We start from the raw sequence: 19,655 nt of genomic DNA, 5'->3' as shown, positions 1-19,655 counted from the left end.
GCCTTTCCTAGGAGTGGATTTGGTCCATCCTTTAGATGTAGGGTTGCCAGCCTCCAGGTGCTAGCTGGAGATCTCCTGCTATTACAACTGATCTCCAGCCGATAGAGATCAGTTCCCCTGGAGAAAATGGCCACTTTGGAAATCGGACTCTATGGCATTGAAGTCCCTCTTCTCCCCAAACCCTGCACTCCTTAGGCTTCGCCCCAGAAACCTCCCGCCGGTGGTGAAGAGGGACCTGGCAACCCTAGGCTTGGACTTCGTTCCCCCCACCAGCTGTGCTTTCCCTCCCTCCCGTTTAGGGTTGCCCACTCCAGATTGGGAAATGCCTTTTTTTATTACTGCCTGTTTAGATCTACCATTTCCCTCTGAGAAGTCAGGTATTGGTTTGTGTATAGGTATGGAATAATAACTGGGCTAAATACGAAGTCACATTATGAGAAGACAAGAATCACTGAAAAAGACAGTAATGCTAGGGAAAGTTGAAGGCAGCAGGAAAAGAGGAAGACCCAACAAGAGATGGATTGACTGTATAAAGGAAGCCACGGCCCTCAGTTTACAAGATCTGAGCAAGGCTGTTAAGGATAGGACCTTTTGGAGGACACTGATTCATAGGGTCACCATGAGTTGGAAGCCACTTGACGGCACTTAACACACACAAATACAAAGTGGAATGAATTCCTTGGACAAAACGTTATTGTCTCTAAAAGCCCTCATGAAACTAAAGTTTGTACTTGGTTGTGACTTAAAATAGAAAGTATCCGAATTCCAATTTGGGTATGTGGCAAGGTTGCCAGGTCCCTCTTCGTCACCAGCGGGCGGCTTTTAGGGTGGAGCCTGAGGAGGGCGGGGTTTGGGAAGGGGAGGGACTTCCATGCTATAGAGTCCAATGGCTGAAGCAGCCATTTTCTCCAGGGGAACTGATCTCTATCGGCTGGAGAGCAGTTGTAATAGCAGGAGATCTCCAGCTGGTACCTGGAGGTTGACAACCCCAGTATGTGGCCATAAGGCAGTTGACAACCCCAGTATGTGGCACGCACCATAAGGTGAGATGTGATTGGAATTAAAATGCTGAATTTGAGGTTTGGAATGTGGTTTCGGTAGCCATTGAAGTTATTCAAACTGTTTAAGTTCCATTCACACGTGAAATACTCTAAAATGCTTATGCTCTTTTTCTTGTTTTTGTTTTATGTCTTTACCAGTCGCAGATCTGAACTCTTGTGAGCTCCTTGCAGTGGCTGGACAGTTGGGACTCTAAACCTTACTGAGAGTTACCGTTCACGTTTTGGGGTTGTCCCCCTTTATCTCTCCACTTTTCCCCCAATAAGACTTCCATGGACCGGGGAATTAACATGGAGCCGAGGGAAAATTCGAGCACTGTCCGGCAAAGGGGAGGAGAGTCGGATTTCCTGTCCTCGGCCGTCACTTCTGCAAAGGTCCCGCCTCCTTCCAGCTGCACCGGGGAGTCCCTGCTGTCGACGTCGGGCTCCACAAAAGGCATGACAGTGGGTGGCAACCGTATGGAGCCTGAGGAAGAGGACGAGCTGTGTTCTGGAAGAGACGTGGATTCCACTTCCAACGCGGACAGCGAGAAATGGGTGGCCGGAGACGGCCTGGAGGACCAGGAGTTTTCCATCAAGGAAGCTAACTTCACCGAAGGGAGTCTTAAGTTGAAGATCCAGACTACCAAGAGAGCCAAGAAGCCCCCCAAGAACCTGGAGAACTATATATGCCCGCCCGAGATCAAAATCACCATTAAACAGTCCGGGGAGCAGAAACTTTCCAGAGCTGGGAAAAATAGCAGAGCACCGAAAGAGGAGGACAGATCGCACTCCAAAAAGAAGGTAAGCCCGAGTCTATTTCTCCTCCTCTTCCTTTCTGCTACACCCCCTTTTTTGTATCTGCTGGTGTCCTGCAAGAACAACAGCGTACGCTCTTGTCGTGATAACTTTTGGCTAATCTCCGTCTACTCGGTGTTCCCGAAAGGCAGCCTGGTGCGATTCGGGAGCGAACGAGAGAATCGGTGCACCGAAAACGGTTTTGAAATCTAAACATGTGACAGACAGGTGGACGGAAGAAACAGATGGCGGTGGAAAGGGCCCCTTCCCCCTGCGGCGTAACAAGGCAACGGGGAGGATGCGCTTAGCATAAGAGCCGCCGTGGCCCCTTCACGCCACCTGCTTGGCCATTGTAGGGGGCTCAGCCGAAGGGTGCGTTAAAGAGCCGTTTGAAGGGCGGCATAATGGCCCCATTTGTGTCGTACGCACAAAGACTGCGCCTTTAAACCGGAAGAGCTTGTGCCGTTTGGGGGTTCCTGTGTAGAACGCCAGACTCTGTTGGTGCATCTCCCTCAATTACTCTCTCTCCCCCCTTTGTATTAAAGCAAGTCTTAGTAGGCTGTGTTGAGAGGACAAAGCTTTCCAAACTGAAGGATCATATGGTTGCTTAATTAGCCGGGGCCTCCGTCTTGTGGCCTACGTGACATTTCTTGAAAACTGCTGTCACCCTGGGGCTGGGGGAAGGGTGGAAGATGCTCTGCGAGAGGTGCTGCTTTTGAGTAAACCGGGGTATTTCAATCCCAGTGGAAACTTTTGCCCCAAGAGATCTAGAAAGGAAGGGACAGTCATGGACAACTGTGCTTGGAATAAGGGGGTACGCTAAGGGGATGCAGATATCGTAGAGAAAAGAAACATTGGGGTTTTGGGGGGAAGTAGCTGGGGGGGATCTTGCTCGGAAGAACTAGGGACACAGATCATTTCAGGTTGGTGGAAACGTTGGTCTGCTGTAGAAGAGCTAGGTTCGAGTCCCGTAGCACCTTAAAGACGCACCAGATTTCCACTCTCAATAGTCAAAACTCCCTTTGCCAGCTACAAAAGGGAGCACCGTCTCTCGAAAGCTCATTTCCTGGAAATTTTGTGAGTCTTTAAGGCACTACTGGACTCGAATATAAGGATGGAGAGTGTCCAGGCCATAGTGTTGTGTGGGGCTGAGGATGCCTCTTTTGGTGGAACAAGCATGTTTAGAAATAAGGGACGTTTCCTAATCGTCTTGGGTCGTTTATGCATGGGGGTTTTACCTGAGGTTCGTTGCTCGCTGGACCCACATTTTCCTGTTGGGAGTCTATGAAGCAGCAGTCTCCAAGCTCTAATTAGTAAGTATTTGAATCCCTGCCCCTTGAAATGCTGCTTTGTAATTGACTACAGTGAGAGAAAATCCCCCCCCCTAGAAACCCAATTGCCACTTTTATCTAAAAAGGCATGTTAAGAGCATTTTAAGAACAAAAAACAAAAATGTAGCTATTTTAAAGGGGCGGGAAACCAAAACCTCCTTTTTAAAAGCCTTCTGCTCAGAAAGAGCTCAGAGGAAGCAGGAAGTATTTGAATCCCCGCCCCTTGATCCGCTGCTTTGTAATTGGCTGTCTGCTTGCTGTGAGAGAAACCAAGATTCTGTGTCCCGCGCTTTGCATTATGCATGGGAATTTCACCCGGGCTGAGCTCAGGGGAGAGGGAGAATCAGGTTAACCGAGGAACGGGAAGTCCCGGGATTTGTGAGGGCTGGCAGCGAGGTCATCTCTAATGCACGGAAAACTCATGCATAACTCCAAGGAAGAACCGATACAGAAAGCAAGAGCTGGCAACCATAAGTGAGATGCGGAACGGTAGGAAAGAAAGGAATAACGCAGGGAAAGACACTAGTGACTTGCCTTGCCAGGGCTGCTGCTTTTTGAACAGGCAGACATCCAACATGTTCAGCTTTTCCCTGCATGGAGATGCTACCAGGGGGACAGCTATCTGTTGAATTTCTGCCTTTGTGCAGCTGTTTCAGGCACAGTGATACGTACTGATGGGAAAAACTCAGCTGGTGACTGCCAGGGCAAGCGTGTTGAGCAAGGAGAACTAAGGATGGGAGGTTACCTGGCTGCCTTCGCATTTAATCCTGGCACTGGGGTTGTCCACGCTTCTTTGGCTGTGCGAGCCCTCTGTGGGATCGGCGCCCGAAGGATTTCATGCTGGCTCTGCAGAGTTTCGCGTTGGTTCCTAGAAATTTGCAACGTTTAAGCCCTTCATTTCCCTTGCTGATAGCTGGTTATGCAAACTCCGTGGGCGGAATCGCATTGCTTGGATGAGAGACTTGGACAGAAACTCTTTTGTAGGACGCCGGCATGCAGAAAACAGAAGGGCTGAAATGTGGCGCGGATATCTCGTAACTCCTGGAGGGTATGAAGCCCAAGGGGCAGAGAACCAATATCCACCAAATGGCTATTTTTATTGGGCTGTTCTAGCGGCGCATAATGTGCTTACTCCAGCACAGGAAGTAGCCTGTTCATTTTAAGGCAAGGAGCCCACCTGTTTCATTCCCCTATCCACCTTTTCTTTCTTGGCAGTAAGCATGGAGATGTGACAAGCTTAAGCCCACCCACCCACCCATCGCTTCACTTCCTGAACGTGAAGGCTGGCCTGGGGCTTCACTTGGGAAGATTCTCACCTCTGTTCTTGGAACAATCCTCATAAAACTGGGGAATGTGGGGTGACGGAAACATAGATGTGGCGTACTTTCATTGGGGCGAAATAAACAAAGTGGTCTGCAGTCCCCCATCTGAATCCTACAGCAAGGCTGCTGTCAAAGGTCAGGGATTCAGCGGGGTTCCCCTTTCAGAGCCAGGGTGGTGCAGTGGTTAAGAGCGGTGGACTGTGATCTGGAGAACCGGGTTTGATTCCCCCACTCCTCCACATGAGCAATGGAGGCTAATCTGGTGAACTGGATTTGTTTCCCCACTCCTACACATGAAGCCAGCTGGGTGACCTTGGGCTAGTCACAGGTCTCTTTGCCTCACCTACCTCACAGGGTGTCTGTTGTGGGGAGGGGAAGGGAAGGTGATTGTAAGTTGGTTTGAGACTCCTTAAAGGCAGAGAAAAAGCATGGTATAAAAACCAACTACTACTACTACTACTTCTTCTTCCTCCTCCTCCTCCTTGTCATGTATCTTGGATTCAGGGAAAGCTTATCAGTTCAATTCTACAAAGTATAACCATTTCCTTTTTGAGTCACCTGTTGAAACCCTGCCTGCTGCAGGACACTCTACCCAGAACAAATGTATTTGCAGCCTCCAAGGGAAAGCAAACCATATAGTTGGTTTCAAATTAGTGTTATATATTTATTATATATTTATGATCACTATTGTTTTTAGGATTGACCATTGAATTGTGTTTTACTTGGCTGCAAGCCACCCCCGGGCCTTGCTTGTCGAGGGAGCGGTGGGGTATAAATCTGATAAATAAATAAACAGGTCGGATCCGGACCCGGCAGAAGGGAGAATCCAGAGACGCAGGCTGCAGTTTTTGGCAGAATAGCTAAGCTAGGATGGTTTCTGCGGTTCCCAGCCAGTCAGCAGGCGAGGCTGAGAGCCAATGGGAACCAAGGGGAAATGCTAGGGTTGTCCCGCCCCCTCCAGTCTCCTAGGACTTGAAGAACCCGGGACCTGAAGAACCCGGACTCCGAGTTCACAAGAGACCCCCCCCTCTCGGCGGCCGGCCACGTTTGCGTCACTGCCTTGCAAGACTCTTAAGCAAACCCATTGAGTAACTGCTGCCTCTTGGTGTCTTTCCAAATGAGAGGAGTTTGCTTTAATTGCCCTGACGGTGTTATGGGATCATGCAAATAGGGAGGAGATGATGCAATTGGGCCAGGCAGACTCTCAGGGCGTGGTTTCTCTTTATCAAAAAATACTTTGAGGATAACCGGGCTCGTGGTTCTGAGGTGAAACTGTTTTAGTCTGTAACTCCGGAATGACAGTCATTTTGCTTTGGCTGCTTCCCCTCTGGAGGGAAGAGGGCAAATACCACTGGCTGCAGTCATTGTAAGGAAATACCAGTCTTTCTTGTCTCTGGTATATAAAGTGTGGGCGTCACATATGCAGGGGTTCCCAAATGTGTACATAGAAGAAGAAGAAGAAGCATGGTGTAGTGGTTAAGAGCGGTGGTTTGGAGCGGTGGACTCTGATCTGGAGAACCGGGTTTGATTCCCCACTCCTCCACATGAGCAATGGAGGCTAATCTGGTGAACCGGGTTGGTTTCCCCGCTCCTACACATGAAGCCAGCTGGGGGACCTTGGGCTAGTCACAGTTCCCTCAGTCCCACCTACCTCACAGGGTGTTTGTTGTGGGGTGGGGAAGAGAAGGTGATTGTAAGCCGGTTTGAGTCTCCCTTAAGTGGTAGAGAAAGTCGACATATAAAAGCCAAGTCTTCTTCTGCTTCTTCTTCCTCTTCTTCTATATGTCAACTTTCTCTACCTTTTAAGGAGAATCAAACTGGCTTCCAATCTCCTTCCCTTCCATTCCCCACAACAGACACCCTGTGAGATAGGTGGGGCTGAGAGAGCTCTAAGAGGACTGTGAATAGCCCAAGATTCTCCATAATAGAGTCTACGTCTCTTAACCACTATACCACACTGGTATTATTTATATACTTCATTTATACCCCACTTCTCTCCACAGCAAGGGACCCACAGTGGCATATATCATTCTCCCGTTCTCTCTTTTATTTTCACAACAACCCTGTGAGGTAGGTTAGGCTGAGAGTGTGTGACTGGCCCAAGGTCACCCAGAAAACTTCCATGGCACAGTGGGGATTCGAACCTGGGTTTCCCAGATCCTAGCCTGATACTCTTAACCCAGGGGTGTCAAACATACAGCTCTGGCTGGTAGCAGGTCTTGGGTAGAGGCCTTTAACCATCCCATATTAGCCGATCCTTTTTACCTGGAGATGCTGGGGATTGAATTTGGGACCTTCTGCATGCAGAACTGGTGCTCTACCACTGAGCCACAGCTGAAGAGCTAGCGTGGTATAGTGGTTAAGAGTGCTGGACTCTAATTTGGAGAACTGGGTTTGATCCCCCACTCCTCCACATGAGCGGCAGACTCTAATGTGGTGAACCAGGGTTGTTTCCCCACTCCTACACATGAACCCTGCTGGGTGACCTTGGGCTGGTCATAGGTCTCTCTGAACTCTCTCAACCCCACCTACCGCACAAGGTGTCTGTTGTGGGGAGGAGAAGGGAAGGCAGTTGTAAGTTGGTTTTCCTTAAAGGTAGAGAAAAGCGGGGTATAAAAACCAACTCTTCTTTTTCACATTCCTTTGTTACGCCTTATTTCTCCCTTGGAAGTCGGAAGAAGTCCTCTTCCAATCAAGAGATGTCTACGTGGCCTCTGGCTACCATCCAAGGGGGAAATGTCAGGAAGTTGCCGATGAATCGTTCAGCGGGAACTTAACATCTCTGATCTATTGCGAACAGTGCAAGTGGGAAGAGTAAATCCTAGGGTATAAGCTGCCAGTGCGTGTTTGTGCCTGCGTTTGGGTTCTTATTTTTAGCAGGATTCAGTCACTGATCCCTCACTTCATTATGTTTAGTGTGCGTGCGTTTTAAATAGGTATTGATGTGAATTAAGGGGCCCTTATTTCTGGATACATCCAAATTGAGCTTCCCGGCGTTTTTGGAGCAGTGCTTCTATGTTAACCTGGGAAGACGAAGAATGGGCAAAGTAGGATTCGGAGGCCTCCCGTGCATTTCTTAAAATTGGTTCGTTCGAGGAAACGACACCTAACCCAAGTTGCATAACTCCTGTAATAACCTAAACTCGGCCGTATGGCAACTCCACGGAACAATTGTTGCCTCTTATACAAAGGGAGCTTGCTAAATTTATCTCCCACCCACCAGATGCAAAGGGTTTAATCTCCTCAACCGGTTAATTTCAACCTTTGCAAGGTTGTCTGGACTTGGGACCAGCCAAGCATGAATGGAAGGGACCAGATTAGTCTTCCAATTTTGAGCTGCCCGGATTCTGGCTCTTATCAATAAATTGAAAATTAATTCCATCTGGGATTTGGTACCCGCCTCATCCAAGATAACCTAGAAGTATGAAAACGGGGGGCAATAAGTACGTTTTTTGGGGGAGGGGTGAGAGGTCAGAGTGTACCACCTGCTATGTACACCGCCTTGCCTTTTCCACTGCTGCACCATGAGTCTACCTACTGAATTGACTAGTGGGAAGGGTAAGGAAGGGATGAAGATTTGGGTATATGTGAGGGTTGGATGCAGTCAGGGGGGACATACATTTTTCTTGGTGTAGTGGTTAAGAGCTGTGGTTTGGAGTGGTGGAATCTGATCTGGACAACCAGGTTTGATTCCCCACTCCTACACCTGAGCGGTGGACGCTAATTTGGTGGACAGGATTTGTTTCCCCACTCCTCCACATAAGGCCAGCTGGGTGACCTTGGGCTAGTCACAGCTCTCTTAGAGCTCTCTCAGCCCCACCTACCTCACAGGGTGTCTGTTGTGGGGAAGGGAAGGCGATTGTAAGCCGGTTTGATTCTTCCTTAAATGGTAGGGAAAGTCAGCCTATAAAAACCAGCTCTTCTTCTTCTTCTCCTTCTCCTCCTCCTTCTCCCTCTTCTTCTCCTTCTCTTCCTCCTCCTCCTTCTTCTTTTTCTTGAACAAGGCACTTGCAAGGGATGAGTGTGTATGGGATCAGGCAAAGGCAAGGTGTGTGAATGACTGTAGCAGCTGTCGGAAGTAATATTTGCTACCGTTACCCGAGGCTTCACGCCACATGGAAGCTTTTGTGAACCAGGTGTTAGATTTTGTAGCCATTAAGGCGGCAACCAGTCAGAAGATTGGGAGAATCATATTCACCACCCTGATATTCTTGGGGGATGGCATGATAAAAATGTACGAGATAAATAGGCGAAGGACACACCTGCTTTGTGGTTTGCAAAGATCTAGCGCTCTTTTTGTTTGCTTCGTCTACTCTCTTCCCCCTTCTTCTCTCTGATCAGAGTAAACACCGTTTTAACATCGCCTGCCAAGCTCTCATTCAAGGATTCCTCCTCTGCATCACTCGCCTCTGCTTCAGGGGATGGAAATCCAGCTTTAAAAAGATCTGGGAAGAGTGACTAACATTATCAGCTTGAGATAAGAAGCTGCATCTGTTTTGGAAGTAGTAATTGCCTGGTGGTTTTCTAGGAAGGTCTTGACAGGTTCTGTCTAGGCAAAGGCATGAATATATATGTGTGTGCATGGCGAAGTAGCTTTCTGTTGGAATAATCGGTGTGGGTGGAATTTGGATTTCTGGAGATCTTATGAATGAGGGCCAGGACATGGGTGGTCCGTGGTTCACACCGCTGATCCTGTTGTAGAGATCAGCTGGGGAGCTTTCGGTTTGGAAAGTGAGCATGCATGAAGCACCGCAATTTAAGAAGGATGGAACGTGTCCAGAGGAGAGCAACAAAGATGGGGAGGGGTCTGGAGACCAAGTCCTACGAGGAAAGGTTGAAGGAGCTGGGTATGTTTAGCCTGAAGAGGAGAAGACTGAGAGGGGATATGATAACCATGTTCAAGTACTTGAAGATGGCTGTCATATAGAGGAGGGTGCCGAGTTGTTTTCTGTTTCCCCAGAATGTCGGAACAGAACCAAGCAGGATGGAATTAAATCAAAAAAGTTTCCATCTAGACATTAGGAAGAATTTTAGAGTGGTTCCTCAGTGGAACAGGCTTTCTCAGGAGATAGTAGACTATTGTTCTTTGGAGGTTTTTAAGCAGAGGCTGGATGGCCATCTGTCAGCAATGCTGGTTCTATGACCTTAGGCAGATCATGAGAAGGAGAGCATCTTAGCCATCTTCTGGGCATGGAGTAGGGGTCACTGGGTGTGTGTGAGGGGGAGGTAGTTGTGAATTTCCTGCATTGTGCAGGGGGTTGGACTAGATGACCCTGGTGGTCCCTTCCAACTCTATAATTCTATGAAGCTGCCTTATATTGAATCAGAGCCTTGGTCTATCAAAGTCAGTATTGTCTACTCAGTGACTGCTCAGAATTGAGAATCAATTTTGATTTTTAAAACTGCCCTTCTTTGAGTAGGAAGTTTGCTACCTCTGAGTTGGTGTACCTTTTTGGATCCTCAGGCTGACAGATCTTTCCCATAACCTGAGATCCGTTGATTAGCAGTGCCAGGGATTGAAGCGGAGATCTGAATGCAAAGCACCTGCTCTGCTGATGAGCTACAGCCATTCCCACTTAGATCTCAGGAAGCTACATGGTGTGAGGTCTAAAAAACTGGCATGCATACGGAAGCATAGGTGAGCCATGCTATGTTTCCCACTTCAGAAGAAGAAGAGTTGGTTTTTATATGCCGACTTTCTCGGCCGACTTAAGGAAGACTCGAAGCGGCTTACAATCACCTTCCCTTCCCCTCCATCCAACAGACACCCTGTGAAGTAGGTGGGACCGAGAGAGCTCTAAGAGAGCTGTGACTAGCCCAAGGTCACCCAGCTGGCTTCATGTGTAGGAGTGGAGAAGCCAACCCAGTTGTCCAGATCAGAGTCTACCGCTCCAAACCACCGCTGTTAACCACTACGCCACGCTGACTCTCTTACCACGCTAACATTTCCAGCATTCAGATGAAGTAGCCTTCTGTTGAGTCAGACCCATGGTCTGTTACGGTCAGTACAGGTTGACTATCCCTTATCCGGACTGCTTGGGCCTGTGAGTCATGCCTGCAAGCCGGCTCAAAATAGTTCGGTTTTTGGGTCAGTCTGGATAAGGGATACTCGACCTGTATTGTCTACTCTGACTGGCAGCCGTTCTCCAGGGTCTCAGGCAGAGCATATGACCTGCTATCATGAGTACGGTTGCCAGCCGGGTACTAGCTAGAGATCTCCCACATATGTATATATACATATACATGTATATATACATGTGCTATATGAAGCAGCCCTAATAGCTCAGACTAACCTGATCTTGTCAGTGCTTGGAAGCTAAGCAGGGCTGACCACAGTCGGTACTTAGATGGGAGACCGCCCAGGAAAGACCGGGGTTGCTATGCAGAGAAAGGCAATGGGAAACCCCCTCTGCCCATCTCTGAACACCCCATGAGAAGAAATTCTGTGGGTCACCGTGAGCTGGCTGCGACTTGACAACACACTTTATCTTATACATACACATACCTATGTATATGTTTATGGAATCCATGTGTACATCAAGAACTGTAGGGGGGAGAGAAATGAATGGAAGAAGGGAAAGATCTCAACTTCTTAACGAACTATCTTTAAAAAAACAACCACAATCATGAAACCACAGCCTTCTTGTTAAGAAAGAGAAGATTGTTCTGGCTTCTAATCCGACTTCAGATCCCCAAGGAGAAGATCACATCGTCAAAGGAATTACCGAATGAGTTGACCTTTACAAAGGGAGACCTGCATGGAACGTGAGCCCCCAGACACTCAACGCAAGCAACTCACAGGGGAAAGGAGTATGCCAAAGAAAGGAAAAGGCAGAAACCAAGAAAGTACAGAGTGAGCAACCAGTTCTCTGGAAGTAAAGTGGAAAACTCCCAAAACGCATACAGGGTCATCCGAGAAGGGAGAATCTGGAAGGGAGAAAAACTCTCAAGGAATAAGGTCCAAGGGGGAAAGTCAGTCTCTGGGGGATGAAATGCATTTACAGATTATGACATGCAACTAGAAAGATGGGCTAGGAAAACGATAAGGGCCTAAAATACAATCTTGCAGAAAGTTCCGACGTAAATCAGAAGCGTAAGCAATTCAACGCAATCTAGAGTCCTTCCCTTCGCTTTCCGTGAGAGTTGTCCAGATTCCTGTTTTGCCTCCTGGGCTGGCATTGGGTTGGGATGATTAGGCTTGCCAGGTCCCTCTTTGCCAATGGCGGGGAGGCTTTTGGGGTGGAGCCTGAGGAGGGGGGATTTGGGGAGGGGAGGGACTTCAATGCCATATTCAATTGCCAAAGCGGCTAGTTCCTCCAGGTGAGCTGATCTCTCTCGCCTGGAGATCAGATGTAATAGGAGGAGGTCTCCAGCTAGTACCTGGAAGTTGGCAACCCTACGCACTAGTGAAATTAATTTCAGAAAGCTACATGTAGTCATGTACAGTTCAGCCCTGAACACTTCGTAAAGCCTTCGCTTAACCCACAACGTCACCTGGTGTCTTCACCGACATATTGTCCTCACGCTGTTACCTTGCCGGACAACCGTTCTCTGAAACTATTGGATTGTAAACTCTCGCTCTCTGGTGTGATTCATGTTTTTCTCTCGGGAAGCAAGACTGTTGTGTCTAGGTTCGCGGTGCTAAATCTATATACGGAAACAGAAACAAGGACAAACCAAGTGTTCGGTGTTATGGGAAAGGACCAGAAGTGAGCATCATGTTTACTGTTATGATTAGGGCTTTTGTGCCACATTAAAGGCAGTGTTTTTATCTAAGCCCCAGCCATGTGCTAGAAGTTGTGTAAAATGTGGAAGTGACAAACTCTGCTTTAGAGACCTCACAGTTACTACTAGGTGATTAATGATCGGCGGAACAGAGTCTACCTGTGGGACCATCGGGATGACTACCTTTAAGGTTCTTCACAACCTGGCGCCCACTGAGCTGAAGGATTGCCTCACCTGGATGAGCCCATGCGCCAATTGCAGTCTTTGCATCAAAACTTGGTAATTGTGCCTTGGCGGAGAGTAGCGTGTTGGCTCAGTAGTGGTTCAGAGCGGTGGTTTGGAGCGGTGGAGTCTGATCTGGAGAACCGGGCTTGATTCCCCCACTCCTCCACATGAGCAGCGGACCCTAATCTGGTGAACCGGGTTGGTTTCCCCGCTCCCACACATGAAGCCAGGTGGGTGACCTTGGGCTAGTCACAGCTCTCTCAGCCCCACCTACCTCACAGGGTGTCTGTTGTGGGGAGGGGAAGGGAAGGTGATTGTAAGCCGATTTGATTCTTCCTTAAGTGGTAGAGAAAGTTGGCATATAAAAGCCAACTCCTCCTCCTCCTTCTGTTGCTGTGGAATGAGTATCATGTGCATCGAAACTTATATAAACTCTTTGCGGTGGGCTTTTAGGTCATTAGAACTGTATTTTTTCAGCAAGCATTTTTTGTGGTGAACTTATTTGTGTTAACCTTTGTGTGTTTGTGTGTATGTGCGCGCACACACACATACAGACTGGTTTTTTTAATGTGTTTATTGGGTTGACAAGTTATCCAGTCCTTTAACCAAAAAGTGCGCTCCAGTTGATCCAGATAAATGGGGGGGGGGGGGAATTAGTAAAATTTTGTTTTCATTCTTCTACAGTTCCATAATCTATATATCCCTTCATCTTAATGAGGTCAGTTGCCCAGTAGTATTTCATGCCACAGCTCCTAGTTTATTTTTTTGTAAATTGCAGTGTATGCGCAAATGATGTTGGGGTCATTTTTACCCCCAATTTTGTTGAATTGAAGTGTAATGAGTGTCCAGGGTGAAGTTGCCAGTACATATCCTATGTATTTATTTTCTAAAATTTCTTATATTTTCTTGCTGGTGCCTTTGTTGCTGTTGTATTCCTTTGCTGCCAAAGGGAAATATCTAATAATTATTTTCTTGGCAGCTGGTAGCGTGCCCAGTGCAACCCCACGGATATATTTTTTTTAGCTACTTGGAGGTGTACACAATCTCCACACTGGATTAGTAAAGTACACGTTTTGTTTGGGCAGCGTTTTTAATTGGATAAGTTTGCATTGTGTGTTAATTGCTGCCTTGGTCTCTTAGGAGGAAAGGTAGGATTTAAATGTGTTAACACAAAACAAATCTTGCCACATAGTGCCGCACACTTTGTCACATGTTGATCCCTGGAGTCTGCTTATATCTTCCATAGCCTTCTGCAGGATAGTATAGGTGAAGAAGATACTGCTGGTCTTCACCCAAGAAGAAGGTCTTGGTCTTCACGCAAGGGTGATCTGGCCATCAGTAAGGGCTGGATGAATAGCATAGAAAGGGTTTGGCAGCGAATCAGAGGCCTAGTTTATGTAGTGTACACCGCCTGCCCTGATATCACCAGTTGGTTGGCTTGAAGCAGTAAGAAGATTTGGCTCCATGTACCTTCTCCTCCACATACAAAGTCTTCCCATATGCTTTCTATTCCTTGGCTCCATCATCAACCAAAAGGGAGACCTGCAGCCAAGAAATCATAGAATCATAGAGTTGGAAGGGACCACCAGGGTCATCTAGTCCAACCCCCTGCCCAATGCAGGAAACTAATAACTACCTCCCCCCCCCACATCCCCAGTGACCCCAACCCTCCCCCCACCATGCAGGATCCCACAATATAGAATCAGAAGGAGATTGAGACTGGGAAGGCCAGCCATGAAGGAGCTAGAAAAGATTCTGAAGTGTAAGGATGTGTCACCGGCCACCAAGATTAAGTTAATTCATGCCATCATATTCCCTATTACTATGTATGGGTGTGAAAGCTGGACAATGAAGAAAGCTGATAGGAAGAAAGTGGATTCCTTTGAAATGTGGTGTTGGAGGAGAGGGCTACGGATACCGTGGATTGTCAAAAAAACGAAATCAGTGGGTTCTCGATCAAATCAAGCCTGAACAGACCCTAGAAACTAAAATGACTAAATTGAGGCTATCATATTTTGGTCACATTATGAGAAGACAAGAGTCACTGGAGAAGACCATCACTGGAGAAGACCATCAGGAAAAGTTGAGGGCAGCAGGAAAAGAGGAAGACCCAACAAGAGATGGATGGACTCTATAAAGGAAGCCACAGCTTTCAATTTGCAAGATCTGAGCAAGACTGTCAAAGACAGGACATTTTGGAGGACTTTTGATTCATAGGGTCGCCATGAGTCGGAAGCGACTTGACGGCACTTAACACACACACACACACACACGCTTGAGTCATCAGCCGAAGCCCTGCAGTGTGTATCTTCTCCGGGAGGTGCTACTGGTTGTTGCCCTTGAATTAGATCAAGCCCTTCATTTGGAGACTCTGTAGACACCATGGCTGAGAAAAAGGTTCGGATGCTACTAGTGTGGAGGCTGCTGAAAAGGATATCCATGTAGTTGTCCAGAGTGTCTCCATGCCAGGGTCAGCCACTCTCTGGGTGAGGTGGCACAATCATTACTACCTGCTTCAAAATTGATACTAGTAATGATGCATACCTATTCTCTCCAGTCTCAGAGGACCATGCCTATTATATTAGGTGCTGTGGAACTCAGGCAGGATACTGCTGCAGCCATCTTGTTTGTGGGCTTTCGAGAGGCACCTGGTTGGCCACTGTGTGAACAGATTGCTGGACTTGATGGACCCTGGTCTGATCCAGCATGGCCTTTCTTATGTTCTTACGTAAATAGGCTGTAGTCCAAGAGATTGTGGAACTCCCTGCCCCAGGATGTAGTGATGGCTGCCAACTTGGAATGCTTTAAGAGGGGAGTGGACATGTTCATGGAGGAGAAGGCTTTCCACGGCTGCTAGTAAAAATGGATGCTAGTCATGATGCATACCTATTCTCTCCAGGATCAGAGGAGCATGCCTATTTTAGGTGCTGAGGAACACAGGCAGGATGGTGCTGCTGCACTTGTCTTGTTTGTGGGCTTCCTAGCAGCACCTGGTAGGCCGCTGTGTGAACAGACTGCTGGACTTGATGGACCTTGGTCTGATTCTGCAGGGCTTTTCTTACGTTCTTATGTCCTTAATGAAGTCCTCCCATTTTCTTCCACTGCTCATTTGGGCACTGTTGGGGAATGAGGATGCTTTGGTGGGGATTTGCGGGCAAATGGCAACTCTCCCTCATACCCAGTCCGACGACACCATGTTGTGAGGCCTTGAGCATCTTTCAGCACTGTTCACCGCAGTTGCATGGAATAATAGCAGAGTACTCTTTCTTCCTCTTGTAAATGGAAAGTGGGGGGGGGAGCAAGGACTATTATTTGACACTATTACGTTAACTCGCCCCGCTTCCTCGAGTAGAGAGCTGGCCGCTTTTCGTTTGAATGCCCTTCCATTTCCCAGCAAGGCCCGGGAATATATTTTTTTATCCGGCGTCTTCCACGCTGTTTCCTGGTTTGTCGGGAACGCCGCGTCCCGTGCCTTGAAAACAAAGCCTCCCGTCTCTCCGAAACCTGACATAACAAAATGTCCCTCCCGCACTGCTTTGTGTGTTTATGAGACGCGAGCCGCTCGGGTCAGGAAGTAATTGGAACCGGTTAAGGGCAGATGCGGGCAGGGTGGAAAAAGGAGCCCTGCTCTGAGATCGAGCATGGCTGGGGCCGGTCCGACCACCGCTGCCCTTTGCAGAAAGGAGGGGGACGAGGATAGTGGGAGAAGGGGGGGAGGTTTCATGCTTTCCCCCTCGAGCGTCAGGTTGCAAAACAGGCTTGCGCAAGTTGTCACCCTCCGAGGCAAACCGGCCTGCCGGGTGCGTGCCACCCTCCTTGCCGTCGCGGTCCCAGACAAAGAACAAAGGCCGAAGTTTTGTGAAATCCTCCGAGGGTTATTTCCCCCCCCCTTTTTATTCCATTCTTTATGCTCGTGGACCAACGGGTCATGAGCACAACAAATTCAATACATGCCGTAACACATAAATACCCAAACATACAAAATATAATATCTAAACAGGAGGTATCATGAAAAACCATAGATAATTTTCTTTGCCATGGCGAGGGTTACATTTGGATCAGTATCCGCCAATAACTTTGCAACTATATCTTGCTTTAGGGCAGGTCCCCAACTCTGGGGCCATTTATTCATGGAAGGTTTTGCATTGGATTTGTCACTCTATAGATGCACATTTTCCCCATCTGAATTCTCAAAACTCTGCATGGCGGTTTATTGTTGAGTTTTGAGAACATGGATGGGGGAAAAGTGCATCTAAAGAGTGGCAAGCCCAATGCAAAACCTTCCATGACTAAATGGCCTGAATGTATATTGTGATCCATTTGTCTCTGGCGAGATCATGCTTTTTACAATCTACAAAAAAATGCCAGTGTCCAAACTCCCTAATCCACAATCACAAAGTTGCTCGGAAAAGGGGACCTCGGAGGGTTACCTGGGCGCTTACGGCCACTGCCCGCCGATGTTCAGCTGGTCAGCGGGTGGAAGCAGGGCAGCCGGACGGGTGAGGGCGGGGATCATATTCGCTGTGTGTCGCCTAAGGTTTCCCTAGAGTTTTTGGGGCAAGTGCTGGAGCGTCGTCCCAGCCTGATGCCAGTGCTTCTGTGTCACGTTGGAAGTAAGCGGAGATCCCTGCCCCTGGGTAAGGGCCTGCCTCCCTCCACCTCCTGCTGGTTGCTAGCTAGCGTTGCCAACCTCCAGGGACTAGCTGGAGAGCGCCTGCTATTACAACTGATCTCCAGCCGACAGAGACCAGTTCACCTGGAGAATATGGCCGCTTTGGCAATTGGACTCTATGGCATTGAAGTCCCTCCCCAAACCCCACCCTCCTCAGGCTCCGCCCCGAAAACTACGCGCCGGTGGCGGAGAGGGACCTGGCAACCCTAAACCGAGTGATTATTGAGATGGCTCCTGGGAAGGTCCCTGAACACTTGAAACACGGCATAAATATTAGGTGCTCTGTGACATTTTTTGGTTTACATTTTTCTACCTGTACTAGACCTCAACAAATCTTCTTTAGATCTAGGAGCCCGCTCAGAAATTTAGGAGCGAGACTCGTTTTTCAACCTTCAGGTTTTTTTTTTTATGTTCATGCCCCTGTCATGAAATTAATTATTGATGACTTTTTAAAGGGGTTTCTCTCGATGTTATCTATGGTATGAACAACAGTGTTGTAGTGTAGAGATGCGAGAGCAATCCTGGCTGTCAACATTGAAGTCCCTCCCCAAACCCCGCCCTCCTCAGGCTCCACCCCCCAAAATCTCCAGGTATTTCCCAACCCAGTGTTGGCAGCCCTAGGTGGTAAAGAGGGGAACTGGGCAGGATCGAGTGAAGAATCTGGCTGGAGATCCAACCCCCCTCCTGGTGAAGTGGTTAAGAGCGGTGGTTTGGAGCAGTGGACTCTGATCTGGAGAACCGGGTTCGATTCCCCACTCCTCCACATGAGCAGCGGAGGCTCATCTGGTGAACCGGGTTGGTTTCCCCACTCCTACACATAACAGCCATCTGGGTGACCTTGGGCTAGTCACAGTTCTCTCAGCCCCACCTATCTCACATGGTGTCTGTTGTGGGGAGAGGAAGGTGATTGTAAGCCAGTTTGATTCTGCCTTAAGTGGTAGAGATAGTTGGCATAAAAAACCCCAACTCTTCTTCTTGTTCTTCTTCTTTCTTTTAAATAGCCACTAGATGTTTCTTGGCTGAGGTCCTGTCAACTAAAAACCAGCCTGGAACACTTGCGGTTGCTTTTTTTATGGTTGGGTATTATAAGCCTCTTTGAAAGCACACGTTTACAATGGGAATGCACACAGACCTGTGCCTCTAGTAGCAGGGACCGCACTAGCTCTAGGAGTCCCCGCTTATACTTTATGGGTACCAGCAGCTCCAGCCTATTGTTTATGATCCAGCAGTTGTGTAATTTCCTGACACAACAACCTGGGAACAGAAGGACCCGGGCTACAAATGAGACCCCTTGTCCAAGCAAGAAGCGGGAGGTATGAGATGAGGACATGTTAATGGAAGAGGTCGCGGAAAAGCCCCGAGCCAGAGACTATGCTCATTGGGATATGGTGCTTACGAAGAAGAGGGGTAGGAGTTGGTTTTTATATGCCGACTTTCTCTCCCACTTAAGGAAGAATCAAACCGGCTTACAATCGCCTTCCCTTCCCCTCCCCACAACAGACACCCTGTGAGGTCGTTGGGGCTGAGAGAGCTCTAAGAGAGCTGTGACTAGCTCAAGGTCACCCAGCTGGCTTCATGGGGAGGTGTGGGGAAAGCAACCCGGTTCTCTCTCTCGCTCTCTCTGTCCTATTTACTTAAAAGGAAGACAATCCTGAAGGTAAGACAGTCCTGCCCTCAAACTTTTTTATACACACACACAAAATTATTATTGGACATAACTGAAACTTATATACAAATGTAAGATACCCCTCTTTATTGATGACATACCTGGAGAAAAAAACTAGTCTTCCATTTGAGAAAATAAGTGTCTGTCTCTGTCTCTCTCTATATATCTATTTCTCTCTCTCTATATATGTCTGTCTGTCTGTCTGTCTGTCTGTCTGTCTGTCTGTCTGTCTGTCTGTCTGTCTGTCTGTCTATCTATCTATCTATCTATCTATCTATCTATCTATCTATCTATCTATCTATCTATCTATCTATCTATCTATCTATCTATCTATCTATCTATCTATCTCCCATTCTGTTTTTGCAAAGCCCGAAGAGCAAGATATGGAAAACAGCAGCTGCCCGGTGCACCCTATTCATGGGCTTTAATAGCCTTTTGTGCAGCCCATGGGTCAGAGGCCGCCCCACCAGGCCTCCCTTGGTCACATCTCACTGATCTGAATCGCAGCAGTTCTCTCCCCCCCCCACTTCTCATATTCTCCCCCCTTCCCGTCTCCCCCCACAAATACTCCGGCTTGCCTATGGAAAGAACCATCTGCTGATCCAGCTTTCAGAAGAGGCTTTTTCATTCTCCCCACACTACTTCTTCTTCTTCTTTTTTTAAAGGCATTTTCTCTTTTGTTCCAAAAGAAAACTCAAATCAGGCCAGTATTTTCAAGGTTTAAAAAAAAAAAAAGAGAGCGAGAGAAAAGAAGGGCCCGTATTGTGTTCCTTGTTCCCCAAGGAAAGTTTGTCGTCTTTCTTCTTGTCTTGGATTCGATTTCCCCACCATTCGGCCAGCCCGTTGCAGTCTGCAGCTGCCGCTGTGGGCTGGGGAAGG

The 19,655-nt window shown here is 48.0% G+C and overlaps 1 protein-coding gene across 1 annotated transcript in view; it reads left to right on the top strand.

Annotated features, from left to right (window-relative positions):
* The first annotated feature begins 1,331 nt into the window (after positions 1–1,331).
* SETBP1 (SET binding protein 1) overlaps positions 1,332–19,655 on the top strand; it is a 220,671-nt gene continuing 202,347 nt past the window's right edge. Inside the window, exon 1 of the mRNA XM_056849083.1 lies at positions 1,332–1,841. Coding sequence (XP_056705061.1) covers positions 1,332–1,841 — 510 coding nt within the window. The remainder of the gene's footprint in view (positions 1,842–19,655) is intronic.

The sequence above is a fragment of the Euleptes europaea genome, chromosome 4, assembly GCF_029931775.1.
Source record: "Euleptes europaea isolate rEulEur1 chromosome 4, rEulEur1.hap1, whole genome shotgun sequence".
Taxonomy (NCBI): Eukaryota; Metazoa; Chordata; class Lepidosauria; order Squamata; family Sphaerodactylidae; genus Euleptes; species Euleptes europaea.
This window is presented reverse-complemented; position numbering and strand designations above follow the sequence as displayed.